This window comes from Diadema setosum, chromosome 21, assembly GCF_964275005.1.
Source record: "Diadema setosum chromosome 21, eeDiaSeto1, whole genome shotgun sequence".
Taxonomy (NCBI): domain Eukaryota; kingdom Metazoa; phylum Echinodermata; class Echinoidea; order Diadematoida; family Diadematidae; genus Diadema; species Diadema setosum.
The window spans coordinates 11,340,289-11,361,813 of record NC_092705.1 but is presented as its reverse complement, the minus strand read 5'-3'; the positions used below and the strand labels follow the sequence as shown (position 1 = coordinate 11,361,813).

Genomic DNA, 21,525 nt, shown 5'->3' with positions numbered 1-21,525 from the left:
TCTACAAGTCACAAATTTTGAAACTGCTTGATCAAAATACATGTCAAATTCTTTTAAATCTTGTGATATTTCTTTCTTCTCCCTCTTCTTCATTTTTTGTTATTCTTTATTTATTTTTTTTTTTGCTGCTGCTGCTTTAACTAAGCCTCAACCCCCCCCCCCCCAAAAAAAAAATTGTCTTTTATGATATCATACACAATAGAAGTGAGCTGAAATAAATACCATAATGCCCACAGGTTATGACATTACCCTGACTGAATGCTAAATATAAACTCACCATAAGACAGATCTGATTCTCGTAGCATAACACCTTCTTATAGAACCCTTCAGTTATGATATTCATCGCTCTATTATCATGGAAAATATTTAAAATTCATTGAATCTTTGGCAAGAAAAATAAATATAAAAAAAAAATTATAAAGTCAGCTGCTGCACCTGGTAAAGATGGCGAGGTGTAAACCACCATTTTATTGAGCTGTGCTCATTTCATCTCACTTTACGGGTGGTGACATCAAAAACAGTGAGAATATTGCAATTTTTTTCTCTCTCTTCTTTCAAAGGCATAATTTGCAGTAAGAAATGTAAAATGAAATGATTTTCAAAAATTCATACACATTTGGATGCATTTTCTTGGGAAATCCCCAGCACTTGCCCTCTGATTATTTTGTACAGCATGCGGTAGTACCACGCAGGTGAAAGGTGCTTCTTCGTGGTAGAACAATAAAGATAGTACACGCACACAAAAATTGTGTTGTGTCATTACATAAGCTTGAAGGCAAACTCATGTTGCATTGCGCCTTCTGTATACTGTGCATTGCCACCACAGAGCTTCACGAACTAGTCTAGGTTCTATACTGCTTGTTTCACTATAGCAATAAAAATGACAATATTTCCTCTCTATAATTATGCTGTATATTTCATGAGGTTTTTATTTTTCTGAACTGCATGAGTTGAGTGCTATTCACAAAGTTAACAAAATGCACAATTCTGATCTAGATATGAATACCACATGCCCACACACATCTGTTTACACTATACTCCACGATCACAAATTTAAACACTCACGAAATTGTTGGGAAGTCCCATTTCGCGAAAAATTAGACTCGCTATTTATAATGACGTATCCACAGTATTAATTCGAAGCATGCTCGTCAGCCACAACTTTGTCTCTTGTGTAATCCAAAGTTTCACATGTCACATGTTAACATAATACAATTGTATGTTAACCAGGAAACAAAGGGGTATAGATCAATACAGATCATGTGGCACATATTCATGTAATATTACCGGGACCAGAAGTTTCCTTGTTGTAATGTACTGTGGTGCCAAGTCTTACCCTAGCCTAACAATATACTGCAATGCACGCAACTCCAGTCGAGTGTGCCTGCATGTCTTATATAATAACACCATATGGGTTGCATTGTCACCGGTCATTCATGCATGCACCATGCACGCATCACATGCTGGGCAAAAGTCTCAAAAAGAGTATCTCCTATACTAGATTTTAATACAAGAAACATCTGTTGTGCTGAATGGCTAGACAAATCAGTCAAATTCAGACCTGTAGCATTTTGACAAGTGAATTCACCGCTGTGACGATAGGGCAACCCTTAATTATATAAAGGAGACATCCATCCTCGTCTATGTTGTCATTTATGATATAAAACAGACGGTCAAATTGGATATTATAAATAGGCAATAACACTTCAAAATTAAACATACTTTATCAAAACAGCAATAATGCATAATATGTACATGCCATTGTCAAACAATTTTCCAAGTTGTTGTTCAAATTCACAGTAACGAAACACAGTCAAAAATGAGAAATTATTTCCCTTTTCAGGAGAAAAATTAGTGGTTTCTAAACATGGGGATGATGTACAGAATATTTACATGCACATTACACAAGGCAATTATTTTGCCAGTTATCAATTTTGCAATTACCAGTCAACTCACAAAATCTGTAACATACTACCACTGCAAAATAAACCACATAAGTCACAAGGTCCATACAAATTAATGTAAAGATCTGGCAGATCTTATCTTGACCTCCACACGAATCCTTACTAAGTTTTTTGTTTGAAAGGAAATCAAAGAGTAAAGTTTTGTATCCGTCAAATCAATTCAATGTTGTGTAGTAATAGTCATGCAGTCATGACTATTCCATCAATGGAGAAATCTGTTTAGTTTTAAATCACTGATAGAGTTATATTTCTTTACAATAATTCTACAATATCAAATTTACAATATATATTCTCATGGTTGTGACCCATATCACCATTCCCCAACTGAAAATGTGTGAATCCATAAAATTCTGTACAGAAACTTTGTGGTATAATGCAGCTATGCAAAGACATGAGAGGCGGTGCATTTTCACAAGATACTCTAATTCTCAACAGTGTGATGTATTTTGAAGAGCTCCCTCTAATCTATGCCCTGTCAAATGAGATATTGACAGGCACATAATTAGCTTTGTGTGTTTGTGTGTGTGTGTGTGTGTGTGTGTGGGTGTGGATGGGTGTGGGTGAGGGTGTGGGTCTGGGTGTGTGTGTGTGTGTTTATTCTGGTCACTATTTGACCAATTTCACTCAAAAATTAACTGATCTGCTCTTTAAAATGAAAGTCGGCATGTTGACACAGTTTAGAGGGCCCCTTTTGCACTGCTTACCAAGTGCGACTACCAGTAGACAGTGGAAAAGATTTTTTTTTTTTTTTTTTCAAATCAATAATTTTCAGGCAAACTCAAAGCAGTCACCCTGCCAGGCTTTTACCCAGCCGGCAATGTGCGATGCAATGTACTAATGCACAGACAATTGACTGTTTAGTCGTACAATCAATTACATTTTACACCATGCAGACACACTCCACTTGAGCTGCGCGCATTGCCTTATTAATACACAGTACGCTTTGCTGCTTTGACCGTAATCTGTTCATTAGTCATCCAATTTCTGTTTGTAAATCATTTGTTCAGGGTTATTTTGCATCATTATACATGCAACACACACTTCATATGTCAAGCAATGTGATGGCATAATCACACTTTGACAATGCATTGCTTCACAACATTCCATATATACATGTTTGTGTTAGCTCTTTGAATTCCAGAAGTCCTCTGTGTTTTCCTGGAATGCATTTACGGGTTATAATAAACTACAAAAAACAAATGTGGTATCTTTATTCATTGCTGATACAACAAAGCACCTCTATATTAAGGATATGGTGGGATAATTTCATGTGAAGTTTACCCCCCCCCCCAAAAAAAAAAAAGAATATGAAAAAAAAAAATGCCCGAGATTATACATGTGTGGCTTGCCTCTGTGCAGTCATTGAATTGATAAATATTTCACATCAGGCACCAAATGTTTTCTGTTTTCTTTTCTTTTCTCAACTGACACCGAGCTCTGTGATGATTTGTGGTCCAAAGATCAAGTTTACAGCAGTACCACCAAATGCAAACATGATAGCAAAATCAAACACCACTGCCCCTGATTATTAGAATAAAAACACACAACATTGCTTTACAGGTAAAGGCAAGTCTGCTAGAAAATTTTGCAGTCTGACACCATTAATCATTAAACGAGATGGGATGATCCACAAAACAATCTTAATCTTGTAGGGGAAAAAGATTTTATCCACCCAAACACATTATTATAGCAGTGTGACACTGCATGTATCTTTTTATGGTATGACAATTTGCCCAAGCTTTCGTGCACCTGGCTGACACATGTGCCATGCAGTGTACACATCAAGTGCATATCAGAAGCACAGCAGACAAGATCAAACATTGGCGGTATTAAACTCCCATACAAAAATAACTAGAGCACTATAAATTATTGCACTTCTCACAAGCGCAATTGATAAATTATTTTGGTGGTCTACCAATGCCTAATAGATATCAAATTTTCAGTTTGAATCAAATGGGAACACCAATCAGGGTATGAGTTACATTTTGCAAAAAGAATGAGGCCAGACAAACAGAAAAATGTTTAGATCAATTGAAGAAAAAAAAATTGGTCTTGCTTTCCATAAATAACCTCACGAAAATAAAAATAAAACTAGAAATGTCGCTTTGGCGACTGGTATGCCTCCGCCATAATGCATGATTTTCCCAATAGGTCTAGATAGTACATGTGGACAATGTGTGATTACATTTTCACAAAATTGGCAAAATATTGAAATGACAAGTTTGTCACAAATGTGTTGAATGTTCACCTTCCTTGACCTAGGTTTAATTGGATGAATAGGAGAGCATGTATCTAGGGATTTAAGGACTTTAACTTGACTTTGACCCATTCATACATTTAGGCATTGAGTAATTTTCAAGGTACAGGTGTGGAGAAAAAGTGCAATTTCTGAATTGAATAGTAAATTGTTACCATTTTCATCTGGCCCTTGACCCTAAAATTCATTTAGAAGATAATCACTTTCAGGTAGAACATGCATAATATGTACTAAGTTTCAAGATAACTTGAGCCACTTTGAGATATGGAGGAAAAAGTTAGTTCAGCACTTTCACTTGATCTTTGACCTTTTGACCTTTGAGGCAAAAAAAGAAAAAAAAAAAACTTTCCAGAGAATTTCTATTAGGTTACACATGCATACACCAAGTGTAAAAAAATAATAACCCTGCTGGCATTGCATAAATATGAGGGAAATAGTAAAATTTTGAAGTGTTGCACTTGACCTTTGACCCCATGAACCCTACATTCTCTAGATAATCACTTCCAGTCAGTACATGTATATACTATGTTCCATGAAGATACCTTGAACAATTTTCCAAGGCACGGAGAAAAAAAAAGAAGTTTTGATATTTTTACTTGACCTTTTGACCTTTGACCTTTGACCTCATGACCCAAACTTTCACCAGAGAATCTTAATTGGGTAATACATGTATACACTAAGTTTCAAGAAAATATCTTCAGGCATTCAATAGATATGGCGAAAATAGTGAAATTTCATGTATTTGACCCTGACCTTTTGACCTTTGACCTCATGACGCAAACTTTCACCAGAGAATCTTAATTGGGTAATACATGTATACACTAAGTTTCAAGAAAATATCTTCAGGCATTCAATAGATATGGTGGAAATAGTGAAATTTTATGTATTTGACCTTGACCTTTTGACCTTTGACCTTGAGCATGTGCACCCAAAAGTTGATAGGCACAACTTCACCCCCTAATACACATACATGCCAAGTTTCATTAGGATACCTCAACAGGTTTTGATAGTTACCTTGTCCACAAAATTCATTACGGACGGACGGAAGGACGGACGGACGGACGGACGGAAGGACGGACGGACGGAAGGACGGACGGACGGACGGACGGACGGACGGACGGACGGACGGACAACCCGAAAACATAATGCCTCCGGCACCACTTCGTGGCGGAGGCATAATAAATAGCTCATGAATACTAGTCACACAGTCGACTCGAGAGCCACATGCTTAATTCTGACTTACCTGTAGTACAGCAACAGTAAGAAAGTAAAAGTTGGCAATTCTTCTGAACTGTTCAAACAGGTTCTTTGGGAAGAAGTTCAGAGCAGTATACTGTTGAGACAAATGACAGATAAAACAAGAAAAATATTGATGTTGTGTACCCATAAAACTTTCAGAATTGCTATTGATTTACTGGTAAAATTAACGAATTCCATTACAAACAGTAAATTGATATTTCGTGTCATCAAACACTCATTTTGTACAATGTAAAAGGCAATAGCTTTTCATCCTGCGTGTAAGGGCATCATTGTATACAGGGTGGATACAACAAAAAAAAATCCATATTTTCTTCAATTCTTAATAATTCTGTGACTATTAGAAAGAAAGCTGAATTGCAATCCATTTATTATGGTTTTTGTAATATACACACATTGAATGAATAATCCTTTTGCTCAGTGATAAGTCACATGTCATTGAAGCAATATGCAAAACTAACTAAAAAGAAAGCTTATGATTGTCAGTTACTATAAATTATGAAGGCTTTAGAATTACATTATGTCTGTTTATTGATTTTGTAAAAGGGCATATCAAAGATCAGAAACAAAGCTTCTTATGAAAAAAAAAATATTGTGCATATTATCGTTTCGAACATTACTGAGGAAACAAATAAAAGTCATACTAATGTCAAAGATCCAACTATTAAGCAAACAGGCATGGTAATTGTATTATTACTAGCTGGCAAATAAACTTTTTGTCCGTGAAAGAGCACAAAAATGTTAGTGTGAAATCAAGCGCTACCGGCATGGTGCACATGTAGTGGTCCACACTGGATGCACAAAGGACCAGTGATATAATTATTATCATCACTCTAGAGCCACTGCATGGAGTAATGTGTTACAGAGCATCAACCCCGCAAAGATTGCACAAACGTTTCCCTTTTAATAGTGGAGTCAGCGTAAATTTTTTGAGATTTAAAAAAGAAAGTGATATCTGTTTATGAGTGGCATATCTGTCATACATAGAAAACAATGATCTTGCCTGGAGGTACTGTTTATTAAATGACTTTAGCATTATTTCAACAACTGAGAAACTGAAACCAACTTTACTCAGCATTCTAAAGAATTCTCATCATAGGCTTGAATCCCAGCAGCCTTGAACTTTTACTTACCTTGGATGAAATAACTGTGTTGTCTGGAAACTTTTGCGGGATGTACACTTCATCCTGGTTGGGGGGTGGATGGTTGCCTACAAAGATGGTTCTGTTTTCTGGTACGTACGCTTGAGTTATGCCCTGTTGAAAAAAAAAGAAGAAACAAATAAGCATATACGTACAGGTATATGTATATTTACACAGGGAATCATTTTCCTGGTTTTGCACTATGTATTTCTGTACCCAAATATGCATTCTCAATGTGACTGCTATACAAAAATTCTTTTGTGTAGCAATTTCAAAACATAAAATTGTATACCATTTTTTTTTTCTCAAAATATCGTTCCATCCCCTGAAATCGCTATCCAACTTCGAGAAGGTAAATTAGTCCCTAATGAATGCAACATAATGAACATTATAGACTTAATTAGAAAGATCACCATGGAAACAGTAATTATCAGGCACTCAATTGATGTGCACTGTATATTCATACCATATATACCTCTGTTCTATCATGACAACTCTAGTCACTATATATTTCTGCACCCATTTTTCACACACAGCAATTTGAGAACTTGCAAATGCAACATAATGAACATTCCAGACTTAAATTAGAAAGATCATCATGGAAACAATAATTATCAGGCACTCAAATGATGTGCACTATTATACAAATAATGAATATTTATGAGTGAAATGGACAGAATATTTCATGAGGTGAGAGATGAAATGATCCATTCAACAAGGCGCAGCCGAGCTGAATGGAGCAAAGATTTCATCTTTCACTGAATTAAATATTCTGTCCATTGCACAAATGAAAAACATTTATTTTTGTTTTACATAACACCTAAAATAGATCATTGTCATTTGATGTTTTATTGATTTACAAACAAGACAGAATCTGAGATCGAGAGAGTGTTCACTGAGCGCTCTACGCTAGCGCGCTGTCACATACACACACTGCCAACGCGGGCATTGTACACGCGTAGTGTGCCGGGCTCTCCACGTGTGTGCAATGGAGCAAATCGTATGGATCCAAACTTGCACGGTAAATGGAGCCACATTTGCACGGATGATGACATCATAGTGAAATGGACTATTAATATCAAACAACCAATCAAATGACAAGGATCCATTTAGGTGTTATATAAAATAATATACATTCATACCATACACCTCTTTTAGAATCACAACTCAAATCACTATTTCTGTACCCATTTTCACACAAAGTGCAATATAGCACTTATTCATACCATATACAGGGTACCTCATATATCACAACAACCCGTTATCACTACATATTTCTAAACCCATTTTTCACACACAGCAATATAGCACTTGCACATTAATCAATATCAATCTATATTACACCCTTTGTGTGTCTGGTATGCTTTGTGGTAATGGACCGCAACGATGGCTAGGATTGTACACTCTAATTAACTTTTGCCAAAGTAACCATGCTTCAGCAATAAATCACTGCACTCTTCACTCTCTTCCTCCCCTTTTTCTAATCCCAACAGATTTTATTACTGACAGTATTTCCTTTCAAAATGGTGGAATTCACACTCATACCAAATAACAGGATACGAATCTTGAGATTTGTACTGTGATTCAAATTTTTATGATATTTGTCAGTGTGTGTGTGTGTGTGTGTGTGTGTGTGTGTACGTGTGTATGGGGGGGGGGGGCAGTGTAGGGGCGATCGCAGTTTGTAAACTGATGACCAAAAGCACGCTCTTCACAATTTTGTGTCTACAAGGTAATAGAATTACGAAACTGAAGCTGAGTGCAAACACAACACAGGAATCCCTTGAGCTTGCTATATAATCTGACCCAAGAGCTGGTGCTCAATGTGATGAGTGAGACTCTTGTGAGCTCACTAAATCTGACCCCAGTGCTAGAGCTGTGTGTGTTATGCAACTCAGGAACCCCCTGTGAGTTGCGTCTGATCGCAAGGCTACTCAGACCCAGAGAGCCAAAGCTGGTACATGAAAATGCATTAAATATGATGGACGAATAACAAAATAACAAATAGCTTGATAGAGATGACTTTAATGAGCCTCCACGCCTTTCTTCTGGATAGCCCTTTAAATATGCTAGCGTGCTACATCCCGTCATTAGCTACTTTGTATTATTGCCTTTCCAATTACTTTCACCAAAACTTTGTCGGCTGATCACTCATTGTTGCAAAATAATGTTAAAAAATTCTTGAATTTGCAATATCATATTACAGTATATTGTCTATAAAATGTAGTGATGTATAGTGTAAACATTCATTGTGAAATCCTGTATACTATTGTAAAATTTTGGAATGTACATAATGTATAGTCTTCAGCACGAGATATCAATCTACTTCTGAATTATTTTTATTGATACCCTTATTGAAAATGGTGGATTTATCTAGTTTGACAGATATCACATTTTTACAGATGCACAAAACTGTTGACAAAGATTATTCTCATAAACATTAAAAAAATCACAAATATAAAGATTTCAATTAAAGGTGAAGCCAATTTATCGAGAAATATCACAGATAACTAATACCCGACTGTTTCACCTTTTCCTCATTTAAGATTTCTATTCTTTTCTTTTCCATCTTTCCACAATTCCTTTCAGCTTGCATTTCCTTCATCTCTGTGTACTTTAAAATATTATCCCTACAGTACGTAACAGCAGGAAGATAACATGCAGTCATTTCTCCTTTTCATGTACTGTCAAAGCACCTCCCAGGTCAAAGTCAAGCATGTACATGCAATATCTCATTGTGTATTTTCCTGACATCTGCTGCCTATTTGTTAGTCTTTTCTAGACTAAAGCTATTTGTATGTTCACAATGATCCTTTCAACCATATGGATGGATAGCTACCATCGGTATATCAGTATACCAGTAGAGTATATCATTATAGTAGCTGCGCAATATAGATGTCCTTTGAAGTTTTATTATTATTATTATTATTATCAGCAACAGGTGAAACAGGGAGGTAGAAACTGCTACCGGTATTTCAAAAAGTAATTACTAGATAAAGTCTGAGCATAAGTACACTGTAGTAGTTTCTATTACCAATTACTATCTGATGATAAAATCAGACAAGTGTAGTGCTCTCGCAATAGTTCCCTTTTCCCTTTTACTCTCCTGGGGCTGCGGCCATTATCATTGAAGTTATAAGCTTCTATATCAACGCCCAGTGTGAACCTAACGTACAGTTCAGTCAATACTATCATATATATGAGGAAATATTGAGAGAAAACACACACACACATACATTCTTTTTTTTCCAATAATTTTCATTTCTGATTTCATTCAAATGAATATTTGCAGTCACTGTGAATGTGCAAAACAAATCGAGAGAAAACAATTATCTTTTTAGATACAAATCTACTCATTATATGATGTAAAAAAATAACTGAACACACACATGCTAATACACAAACACACACACACACACACACACACAAACTGAATGTGCAGCATGTTTGATGACTTAGCTCTGACAACAGAAATCCCTGTGCACTTGAGGTTACTGGGTGATCTGTCCACAGCAAGTCACACAAATTGTATACCGAATTACGTCCTCATGTGTAATCAGTGGCGGATCCAGAAGGGGGGCACGCGCCCCCTGTTTATTTGTTGTTATTAAAAAACAAAAGAAATAAAAAAACAAAACAAACCCCTGAAGTAGCACCAGAAATATTGTTTGCCCCCCCCCCCCCCCCCTTCACGAAATTCCTGGATCCGCCCCTGGTAATGGCATGGGGTATTTGGTTGTCAAAGTCAATTTTACAGTGTTTGACAGCCACCACAATAAACATCTGGGGAAATGTTAAAAGTTAACAGAACGAGACCTAGGGGGATTAAAATGTACAGCATTTTGGATGGCGCGACCTTCACAGAAATCTCTGTGCACTTGGGGTTAAACAACAATCTGTCATGTGAAAAGAAAGCAGACAAATATCATCTCATTGTACAGGTAGGCCTATGTCTTTAGTGACATGGATCACTTGATTGACAATGTTTACTTCTACTGTGCAGCTGTATGTGAATTGTTCAGAAGTTTACTTCAATATAGTCTACACCTGTGTACAATGTAGTAAAGTAAAAATTTTGTCTTTATTAACATGCATCTCATCTAGGATGGCAACAATATCAACTTCCTTTAATATTTCTTACATTGTAAAGCAGACTGTGACAGAGTAATATCTATTAAATTCATCACCACATGTTTAATCTGACCTTTATAAACAATGTATAAAATACAAATTTTATTCTTTTTTTCACATCTAGGTACATGATGATGGCATAAACACACAGACAAAAAAAAATCTCCAGTAATCAATTGCATTTAATATTATATGACACATTTTACGTACCTGAATAAAACATACCTGTATGTGAATACAAAATGTTATAATTTCCTCTCTCTCAATATGAATGCTCAATATTAGGTTTTTACACAACTTTGCAGGGGATGAACAAGGTATGCCACAGTGCAAAAGTACCTCAGAAGGCATGCTTCAATATCAAAAAGAGATTATTAAATAAAAACTCCCTGAGCCACACCAGAGCTTTCTGATGTGGCTTAAAATGGGTTTGGCATTGATACTCCTATGGCATAGTACACAGCACGGTTCACTTTGTTTGCGAATGAAGACGGCCTTTGATCGTAGTGTCCACAGTTCTTTTTTAAATGAAATTTCAAGTGCAGACGGTGATGAGCACGCTCCCAGATACAATGAGCACCAATTACGACGCATACATTCTGGTAACAATAGGCAGGAGGCTATGCACATCCCTACCGGGCATGGTAGTTGCACGGCTGTGAGATTAATACTGCAGTACTTACAATGTATGTACATGTAGAAGGACTACAATATCATGATGCGTCAGTCTAGGCTCATATCCAATGCAAACCTTTATTCACAGAAAAAGCATGGCAATTTATCATCAGATCAAATAATAACCCATTTAATATAATTTTGGAGAAAACAAAAATCACATGGTCTGTAGAAAGAATGATATACATGTACATGTTCATCATGGGATTTGAAATGCTCTTGCTTGAACATACAAGTATGTGTACATTGTATGCATGTCTCCCTGGTTTGTTGCAACAGTACTGTACGTTTCTAGGACTTGTAGCCTTCGTTCACAAGCATAATTTACAAGCTCATAATGGTGGTAATACACTAATAATATTCTCAGATATAGGCCTAGATATATTCCTTCCACTTGCTTTAACAGTTATGTGGTCAACATTTGACAAACAAACAATTTTTGAAACAAGATTGTTTGCTTAGTTTACAGAGATACGATTGGTAGGTTGAACAGAAACGTGGAATATAAAATTATTGAATATAATCAGTAAAACTGCACATTACATCCCATTGCAATACATGAAGACTACACACTGGCCCTCAGCCACATAATTTTACCTCAGTGAATACAGTAGCTGAGGATTGATACACATGTTGCCCCTGGCAACAAGGTTATACATTCAGCAGCCTCTTGACTGAGAAATGCGACAACCTTCTATATCTTGCCATTCCGATAGCTGCACTGTGGAAATATACTCTGAATTGCTGATCTCAAGAAAAAAAAAAAATACCCCCAAAAAATCACCTTGAGCAATGATGTAGATACCCACATTAACTGTTCACCACAGGTGAACATTCTCACTACTGATCTAACATCATGTACAATTTCTGTCAATGCTCAAGGAAGAAAATCATATTATATCTTTATTGTTGTTTTTTTTTTCTTTGCAGTTAAGTGCTATGCTCTGAACAACCCTATATTGTAAAAATCACTAGTTTATAGGTAATGTTTTCAGTTGAGGAATTACTGAACAAAAATGTGAAATTTGACAATTATACTGAATAATACAAATGTATCTACAGTTCATGATGTGAAGATATTTTACACAAGGGTTTGTAAGTTATCCAAAAAAAGAAGAAGTAAAGAATGTATGGATCACTTTGTCACGAGCTGTTTTACAAATTTCACTTTATAACTGAAGAGTTAATCTTCCTTAAAGGGATGGTACAGTCTTGGTGGAGATGAGATTTGGGCTTTTAACTTTTTGCGAGATACCAAGAAACACTTGTGATATAGTACAGAACATATACCATTTTAAGAGGAATTCAAAGTTTATTTGAAGAAAATCGGGTTTGGAATGACTGAAACATACAAAAGCAAAGTAAAAAAAAGCGATCGTAATAAAGTGTGGGTCCCACATTTTATTAGAATCGCTCTTTTTTTTTTTTTTTTTGATATCTCGGGCATTTCAAAACCAATTTTCATCAAATAAACAGTGAATTCCTCATAGAATTACATGCTCTTTCATATTTCATAACAGATTCCTCATTATCTCACCAAAAAATGTTAGAAACCTGAAATTAGGTCTCAACCAAAACTATACGATCCCTTTAAAAATTTATATACCCGGCGTAGATTTTGCAATTATGTGAATGAAATTTGTTTTCAGTGTATTTTAAAGTTTTTTGTCTATAAATGAGTCTGAAGGTTACATGTTGTACATGTAATTATGCACTACACCTTCCTGTGACTGCCTGCCCTGTGACGTCAAAGATACTAATTAGGGTAGGCACTGATAGATCTGTTTATTGATTAACTAGGGAGGCACACCTCTTGGATTTTTTTTTTCCCCTTGTGAAAAGCTCATCCTTACGCTTCACGCACACACAATATTACTGACTGGCATTCACTGTGACTTTTGAATACTTAACCTTATCATAACTATTAGATATCTTTGGTGAGTTTTGAAAGAACACAGAGCATTGTGAGTCACATACTGTACCTTAATTCTACCGCTTTGGTCTCAGAATTGAGCAGAGTTATAAAGCTCCTAATAATAATAAATTTTTGCTGCAAACGAGTGACATCAGTTTAGTTAGCTTGCAACTTGTATACAGTGTCTGTCATTGAATCCATGCATGTGTACACCAAAATATGGGAATGAAATGTTGTCACTGCAAGTTCAGACAATGTGGGGCTTGAAGGCCCTGTAATGAATCAATGGCAGTTTGACTTCATATTTTCCATAACAGGCATACAGTAGAATTAAGCAAGTTTAGTTTTTATTGTACAGAAAATTATGAGTGTGATGTTCTGTACGGTAGGCCTACATTGTATTTCCCCCTGAAAAGCTTTGAACTGTTTACTTACTGAGCAATTCATTCACCATGTTCTGCTTGAATACATTTCAACAGTTGCCACCATGTACAGTAATATAAATCAGGGCAACACAGGCATACACGTATGAACTTTGCCCTCATTAAGATACTATCCCAATCTCAAGAGGGCCAACGTTGGAATCATCCCTATAAATTTCACGTAACTCAATTTTACAAGAGCCTATGGTAAAGACAACATTGATTGCACTGGAATATCATTTTAAGCTCTCAATGTATAGCTGATGCATGAATTCATGAAAGACTTTTTTAAGAGCATAATATTTAATACAAATGTTTCAGTTCAAACAGCAAAAATTTCCTTTCGATAAAATTATGAACATAAAAACAGGGATTGACATATACTGTGTGCACAAATGTCTGAACAAACAAACGGCATTTATATATCGTCAGCCTCAGAAACTAGTGATTGTATCAAGCTAGGATCACATGAAGCTTCTTGGATGCATTAGCCCACTCTGTATTAAAGTCTCAGTGTAAAATACGCTAGACAATACATTACATTGTAGCTTTACATATCAAAAGCCTTGGTGGCTAGCCAGAGTTGGGGCTACAGTTAGCTCATTGTGCTGTGGTGGATTACCTGCGTACTAGTGCATGATGCATTGTCCAACAATAAAATCCTATTTTAAGGTACAGTAAATTATAAATCCCTTCATTCATGCAGCTTTCACGACTGAGGAAAAAAAAAAAATTAGTATCTGTTGATAGCTACAATTACCGGTACTCCCACACTGATAGAGTTTTCTCCCCCATTATTAGATATAAAGTGTTGTACCGGTACATCATGTATTTGCCCAAAATATCTGATGAGAAATGTGTCCAATTTAACAGATCATGTTTCATCCTGTTTCAGAGGTAAGAATAATTACATTCCTTGGAAACTTTTCTATGATTTAGTCTGATATTTAAACAATGTCCTCATTCATAAATCCAAGTTTAGAAACAATTCTAGTGTATCATGCTTTCTAATAATTGCAAGGAACAACCTTTCTTTTTTTTTTTTCTTTTCCTTTTTTGTAAAACATGAACAGTGTTACATAAGCTTTGAATGTGACAATATTTAAACTGGTCTATGGAGAGGTGACATTTCTATGGCATGCAATGTACAGACAGTTGATGCATTCCTTTGGGGATCCAACAGGTGAATGTAAGTGGAGTGGAAAGTACCAGTAGTGATCCCATCATAGCTTGGATTTTAGTTTCTATTGCCAATTCAATACTGTACTTGGACTCAATGAGATTTCAAGAGGTGGGTTCTTGATGATGACAGTTGCTTTCATAATGAAAAAAGGCACATTGGGTGCAATATTACAAATTTTAATTTTTCAAAATATCCACAAAGATTTCCTAACCATCAGTGAGGTACGGGAATATCAACTTGAGAATGATATACTTTGCAAGTTTGTTTTCTCACTAGGTAGTAAGTTGGAACATCACTATTGTCATGGACTGCAAAATAAGGTTAAAGCTCATGGATAACTGGCATGCCCAAATTGCACCTTTTTTTAGGATGAGTTTAGTGTGTACTATCAAGTGGGATGATTCTAGTATGATACAATGGGATTGGAAATAGACTTTCTTTATAGCAGATTGCTTTTTTGCGAGCAAGAAATTTATTTGTCATGATTGTATCTCAGAATTATCTTGATCACTTAAAGTCACATATTATTGGTTCAGATTTATAAATATCAAAAATATGAGTTTTCTAGCACAGATTTGAATTTACCAAAATCTGTACTACGGTAATATGTCTTACTGTATGTTTAGGGGGAGATTGTTCCATAATGCTGGTGCCATTTTTCAAACAGCCCCATCACCAAACTGTTCCAAGAAATCATATAATGAGTAAAAAATAATAAAAATGAATAACTCACGGGTGTGCCTATTATCATACTCGTTACTGACAAGTTGAAGGGGAGGAGGAGATATTGCAGAGCTACACCCGGGTATAAAGAAATGACACTGCCCTGATGAATGGTATGCACAGAAAAGTCACAATTATCTTTTGATTAATTTTTGTTTTTTAAAAGTCAATGCTGACATGAAAATAAATGAAAGAAAGGGGAAATTTATGAGACTAGTTATTGTAAAAAGCTACTGACAGCACAGTAGAGCAACCAATGTGAATGTTGGTTTGTTTCTTTTTCATGTCATTTGCCTAGGAAGTACATGTATTCTGTTATTAAAGGTACGGTACTGTTAGTGTTTACCACTGAGAGCAATGATTTTAAAAATGTCTGAGATATCACATTTGAGCATTTGTAGGGTGTAGTTGCGTCACAAAACATCCTACCATAATAAATAATTTCTCAATAAAGCCTAAGATATTGGAGATATCACTCTTTTTCTGAATAAACTGTAACTGTCGATGGTTTAGTCTACAAACATATTTTTACTATAACTATTGTTCACATTTTGTATTGCATGTATCTAACAACACTTACATGTAACATTGACTATACTGATTCAAATTTCTACATTGGTTGTTTCTACCCCTAACTCAATTTTAGAACTATTTTGAAGCACTGAAGCTGGGTTTTTGTTTCATCAAATGGTAAATAATGCCTTTAACCTCAGTTCAACAGGCAAGAGCTTTGTAGAGCTGATAGTGATCCCGATTCCATCACTGCATAGCAGACTGCAACACAGCAATGTCCCAGGATGCCTAGCAACGTAATAGCACAGATGACGTGTACTGATCAATCAGATACTAACATGTGAATTGCATTAACAATGGCCATGGAACATTTCTAAGCACCAATTATGTCCTATCCACGCAACCATGGGTACTTCTTTGAATGTGTCGAAATGAAATAGGAACAGAAGATTACTGGCATTAACACGTTGAGGTCGGTCTGATTTTGCTACAACACGCATTTCCCATAGACACCTGCCCGAGTATACTCGGGCCTGGTCCTAAACAGGTTAAAAGTCTTCAAACATTTGGACATGGATGTTGTAACATTTCTTTCTCTATACTTTTCATGACAACTTTGAAGCAATACTTCTGTTTTGCGGTTCCATGTTGTTTGCTCCTGTGACAATTGCTTTACAGTGAAATATCTGCACACTATGAAATCATAAATTCTACCTACAGATTCTTGTGTACAAACATAACCCTAACCCTAATCTCAATCCTCACATCAAACTATAAAACCTAAAACCCTATCACAACCCTTACCCTAAGTCCTTGGATAAAAAGACCACAGCAATTGTCACAGGAGCAAATGTTGTGTGACCCTGTTTTGCATTCTCACTCAAGGAAAAAACAACAACTTTTCTTCTGGTTGTTCCTTCTTTGACTGTCATCTACACCATTTGTTAAGCCCACAACATTATTCTCATAGTAATTCAGGCATTAAGAAAGAAAAAGATAAAAAAATCTTACAGGAAACTATCTGCATTTCATAGTTCATCTAGATCTCTCCTGTGAAGCTTTAATTAGTGATACCAGTACTTGATGCCCTATCAGATGCCTCACCAAAAAATAAAATAAAATAAAATAAGAAATTCTCATTAAAAAGAAACCAAACAAACAAACTGAGCCTTGAACCTTTAAGATATAATCCTGATGGACGCTTGTCTATGAAGCTAAACTGAGATGGATGTGCAACAGTAAGTGACAGTCTTAGGGGGTGTTGCAAGAAAGTCGAGTTGCGATTAATTGCAAATATCTATTGCAACTTTGCAATAGATAGATCTATTGCAACTTGCAATCAATCGCAAGTTGCTGTTGCAAGAAAGGAGCTTGCAATTAATTGCAAGATGCAATTAATTGCAAGCTCCCTTGCTGTATTTTGTATTTATAAAAGCGACTGGCAAGACAAGCCTAGCCAATTTGTCCATTTTTCAATGCATTTTGCATGCATGAGATACTCTCCCTATAGCTCAATGTGTTTTGTCTCTCCTGTGGTGGAGGTTTGCTGTGCGATCGTTGGGGATTCGAAACAGAGTAAGTTACAAAAATTGTCGATTTTGATCCCATTATTTACTCATTGTGTCTTGTATTTAAAAGAGCTAGTTCCTTAGACTTATTTCTTATAAGAATTAACTTGAAAAATTGGAAAATGTGTTTCCTATAACTGACAGAGTTGTGGCTGTCGCGACCACTCATTGGGCACACAGTACATCAATCATAGTCCCACACATAGCTTTTTGTGTTAGTATTTTTTCTTGCATTGGCAAGCTCCTTTTCTTTTCTTTTCTTTTTTTCTGCTGCCAGAGGCAGGGCTCTTATGTCTATAGGCTAGCTTAAAAAAAAAAGAAAAAAGTCAATGTCAACTAGACTTTCTGAAAGTACTCTAGACGCTATTCATTATCGATTCATTATCCAAATCCGCTACTTTCAAGCAGGATTAGGAGCTATCGGTAGAGTGCTGGTGAGTGCTATGGCGATGAATAGGTGCTAGGCCTATGCTACGCCTTTGATACACAATGTACGTAGCCTACAGTCTATACTCTAATCTAGAACCATCTAGATTTTCATAGCCTAAGCCTACCCCCTTGGCCTCATTCCCCTCCTGTACATGTGGGCTAGTTATTTTGCAGTGATACTGTCCATGTGACGCGAAAGCTTGCTGAATTTTTTAATTGATGTGTAAATTTATTTTTGATAGGCCTAAGTAATCACTCGATTAGACTCTGTGGTCTAGACCTGTGTGAGGCCTATATAGTCTGTAGGCCTATTTGTAATTTGGGCTAGTTTCTAGACCTAGCTAGGGGTTTACATCTGGGTAGGGCCTAGTGGTTCTAGGCCTACATGGTGTAGTAGAAGTTCTACTTTTGCAGGTCTTAAAGAAAGTTCAGAGTTGGCCCAAGGGTACGTGCTCCACGATTTCACTTAGTCCAACGGTTAGAACTAATCAACCGTATCAACCGTATCAGCGACCCCTACACAGACGTGTCATTATTGATATTGGTGTGGGCCTACAGCGCCCCGGGGTTAATCTAAAACCTTCTTTGAGCAGGGAGGTGGAATCAAAGAGGTTGGAGAACCTCTTTGGGTGGAATAGACCTTGCTTTTTTAGGTTGTTCTGTTCTGGAATTTGGACGTATCAATTGAAATCTTGCAATTTAGTGTTGACTAGCTGGATCAATAAAAAGCTAGGATTTAAAACGAGCAAGGGCCAAGTGCATCTGTTTGGGTAACTATACACAGCCCAGGGCCCCAGTCGCTGTACTTCGCACCGCATCTGGTTGGGCTACTGTTGGGGGGGGGGGGGGGGGAGAAATTGAACCATTTCTATAGCAAGTACCTACAAGTAATCAGAGTTGCAATGATAGTACTGTAGTGTAGTGTATCAAACAGTGCCAGTAAAACTAAGTTTTGTAATACAGTGTGTAAATATAGGTCTATAGTCACCATAAAGGCTGAAATTTCAGACAAGAAGCGTACGGATAAGATTAGCAAACTGACCGTAGGATATCCAAGCAGAAATATTTACATGTGTCAGTGCTTTTGATGAAAACAAGTGCCAGTGGTTGAAGGGGTACACTTATGAAAGCTACCCAGGCCTGGAATTCAAGTGATTTACTTGATGGAGTCATAACTATGAGTACAACAATTCTTTGTGCTCTTTTTGTTTGTGGAAAGAACAAATAGGCCTTGTTAGAATGCATTTAAACAAATGGTATTTATGGACACTTACCAATTAGATACCAGAATTTGCATAGTACCGTACTCTACTACTTAAAAGGTGTGTGCCACCCTATAGCGTAGTTGTATGTAACCCCATAGGCCTACCCAAGCACCGTGTCACAGTGACCTCCGGATTTGGGAGATGAGGAAACATAGTTGAGAGTGCTTGCAATAGGCAGGACACATGAGAGCCTATATATGGATATGTGATTTGCAATGTACATTGTATAATATATACGGTACAGCACTAAAAATATTGTACATGTCTGCATCATATGAATATGATTGGGGGTGATGGAATGATGGGCAGTCAACAGTCAACCGTGCCTAAGTCGATTTGATTTGGACTAAAGAAATAGATTCTGCTTCAAGAAATTCTGGCTTATGAAGATTAAAATTAATAGAATATAAAGAGAAGAGGATGTGAAAAGACTGTATTTGACTTTAATATGCAAGGTGAATGACTGTATAGAGGGTTAATTTGTTACAGAGGGGAGGATATGAAAGCAGTTCAAAGAGTGTTCCAACATTATTGTAATATCAAGAAAAAAGTGCCTGCTTCTAAACATCAATGTCCATTTTGTTCCTACACTGTTTGGTTGTAACTTTGCAAATTCTCATTGCTCTTTTGTACTTCTGCAAGATGAGACAATTTTATCTGTTCTATCAGCAGGGAAAGGAAGAAAAAGAGGAGAAAAACCATGTTTCTTCAAGACCGAGACTCACACCAGCTTGAGAATTGCAGCCAGTGCACACAGACAGTAAGTGAACATTGTACATTGTACGATAATTTCCAGTTAAGAGAGAGAATGAAATGTGTAGAACCTCTCAGCTTGAAATGTGAATATATTGATTTGTTGGAATCTGCCAATTATTGTTTTAGGATAAATTCTGATGTGATGTCTCATTTGAGGATACTTGTGCAATGACTTCATCCTATTGAACAAGAAAATGTACAGCATGGCATAGTAATGAGTAAAGAAGACTTCGCAGCAGTTCATACAAAATTATAAGCAATAATGATGCATTGAAATTTACATAACACAAAGTTACCCATAATGAAAGGAATGTTTTGTACAGCAATGGCTTATATTATGTTTAATAAAGAGTTTAGACATTCAAATCTCTTTATCAAGCCCCCTGAAAACTGAAAATGCTCTACATATCCTGACAGTAGTATTCAGGCCTTCATGATTCAGGTACATTGTATACAGTGCACTCCCGTTATAACGAACACGGTTATAACGAAATTCCGGTTACAACGAAATAAAATTTAGGGCCGCAACATTATCAACTCTATGTATTTTTATTGTTTATTCATTCGGTTATAACGAAATTTCGTTATAACGAAAGAAAACTGCCGGTCCCGAGGACTTCGTTATAATGGGAGTCCACTGTATATTATTTTGGCGCATGAAGTTGCATGTAATACAAATTCTTCAGTATATTACTGATTGTTTGAAATTTCCCTCATTTTCAAATTAAAATGTTGGCACCATCATACCTTTACACAAAACGCCTTTTGGATGTCCACAAAATGACTTTGTGAGTGCAATGTTTCCATTTTTATTTCCCATTTCTTATTTCTTCAATATTTCTTGTATCATAACTAGGTATAACTTCTGTGAATCAAGGGGAATGGCAGCTGAGGGCAGACAGGCCAAACTTGATGTCAAGAGACGGTATACACTGCAAAGGATGAGCAGCTCGCTGTCAACAATGAGGAAAAGTGTGAACAAAACAAGGCAGTGATTTTTTAAACACATTTCATCAGGCTGAGGTCATCACTCTTAGAAAACAAGGGACACACGAAGCAAGCAGTGTTTCAGAGCTGCAACAAGTGCATGGGTAGTAATAATCGCGGCTGCATCACATCCATCCAAGTGTGCTAGCTACAATAATAGCATGTTGTGCTTTTCAAAGATATTGAAGAGTCCTTTGGATATTTTGCCCCTGTCACTTATTCTGTGTGAGTCATTTATTCTGCAGTATTAGCACTGATAATGGGATAATCAACCTTTTACTGAACCAGTGTTCAAGAAGTTACGTGTAACATCCAAAACCCTCCACGTAGAGATTGGC

The 21,525-nt window shown here is 36.4% G+C and overlaps 1 protein-coding gene across 1 annotated transcript in view; it reads right to left on the bottom strand.

Annotated features, from left to right (window-relative positions):
- Positions 1–21,525, bottom strand: part of LOC140244964 (phospholipid-transporting ATPase IF-like) — a 100,547-nt gene that overhangs the window by 72,541 nt on the left and 6,481 nt on the right. The window contains exons 2-3 of the mRNA XM_072324572.1: positions 6,612–6,734; positions 5,465–5,554 (exon numbers count right to left, since the gene is read on the bottom strand). Coding sequence (XP_072180673.1) covers positions 5,465–5,554; positions 6,612–6,734 — 213 coding nt within the window. The remainder of the gene's footprint in view (positions 1–5,464; positions 5,555–6,611; positions 6,735–21,525) is intronic.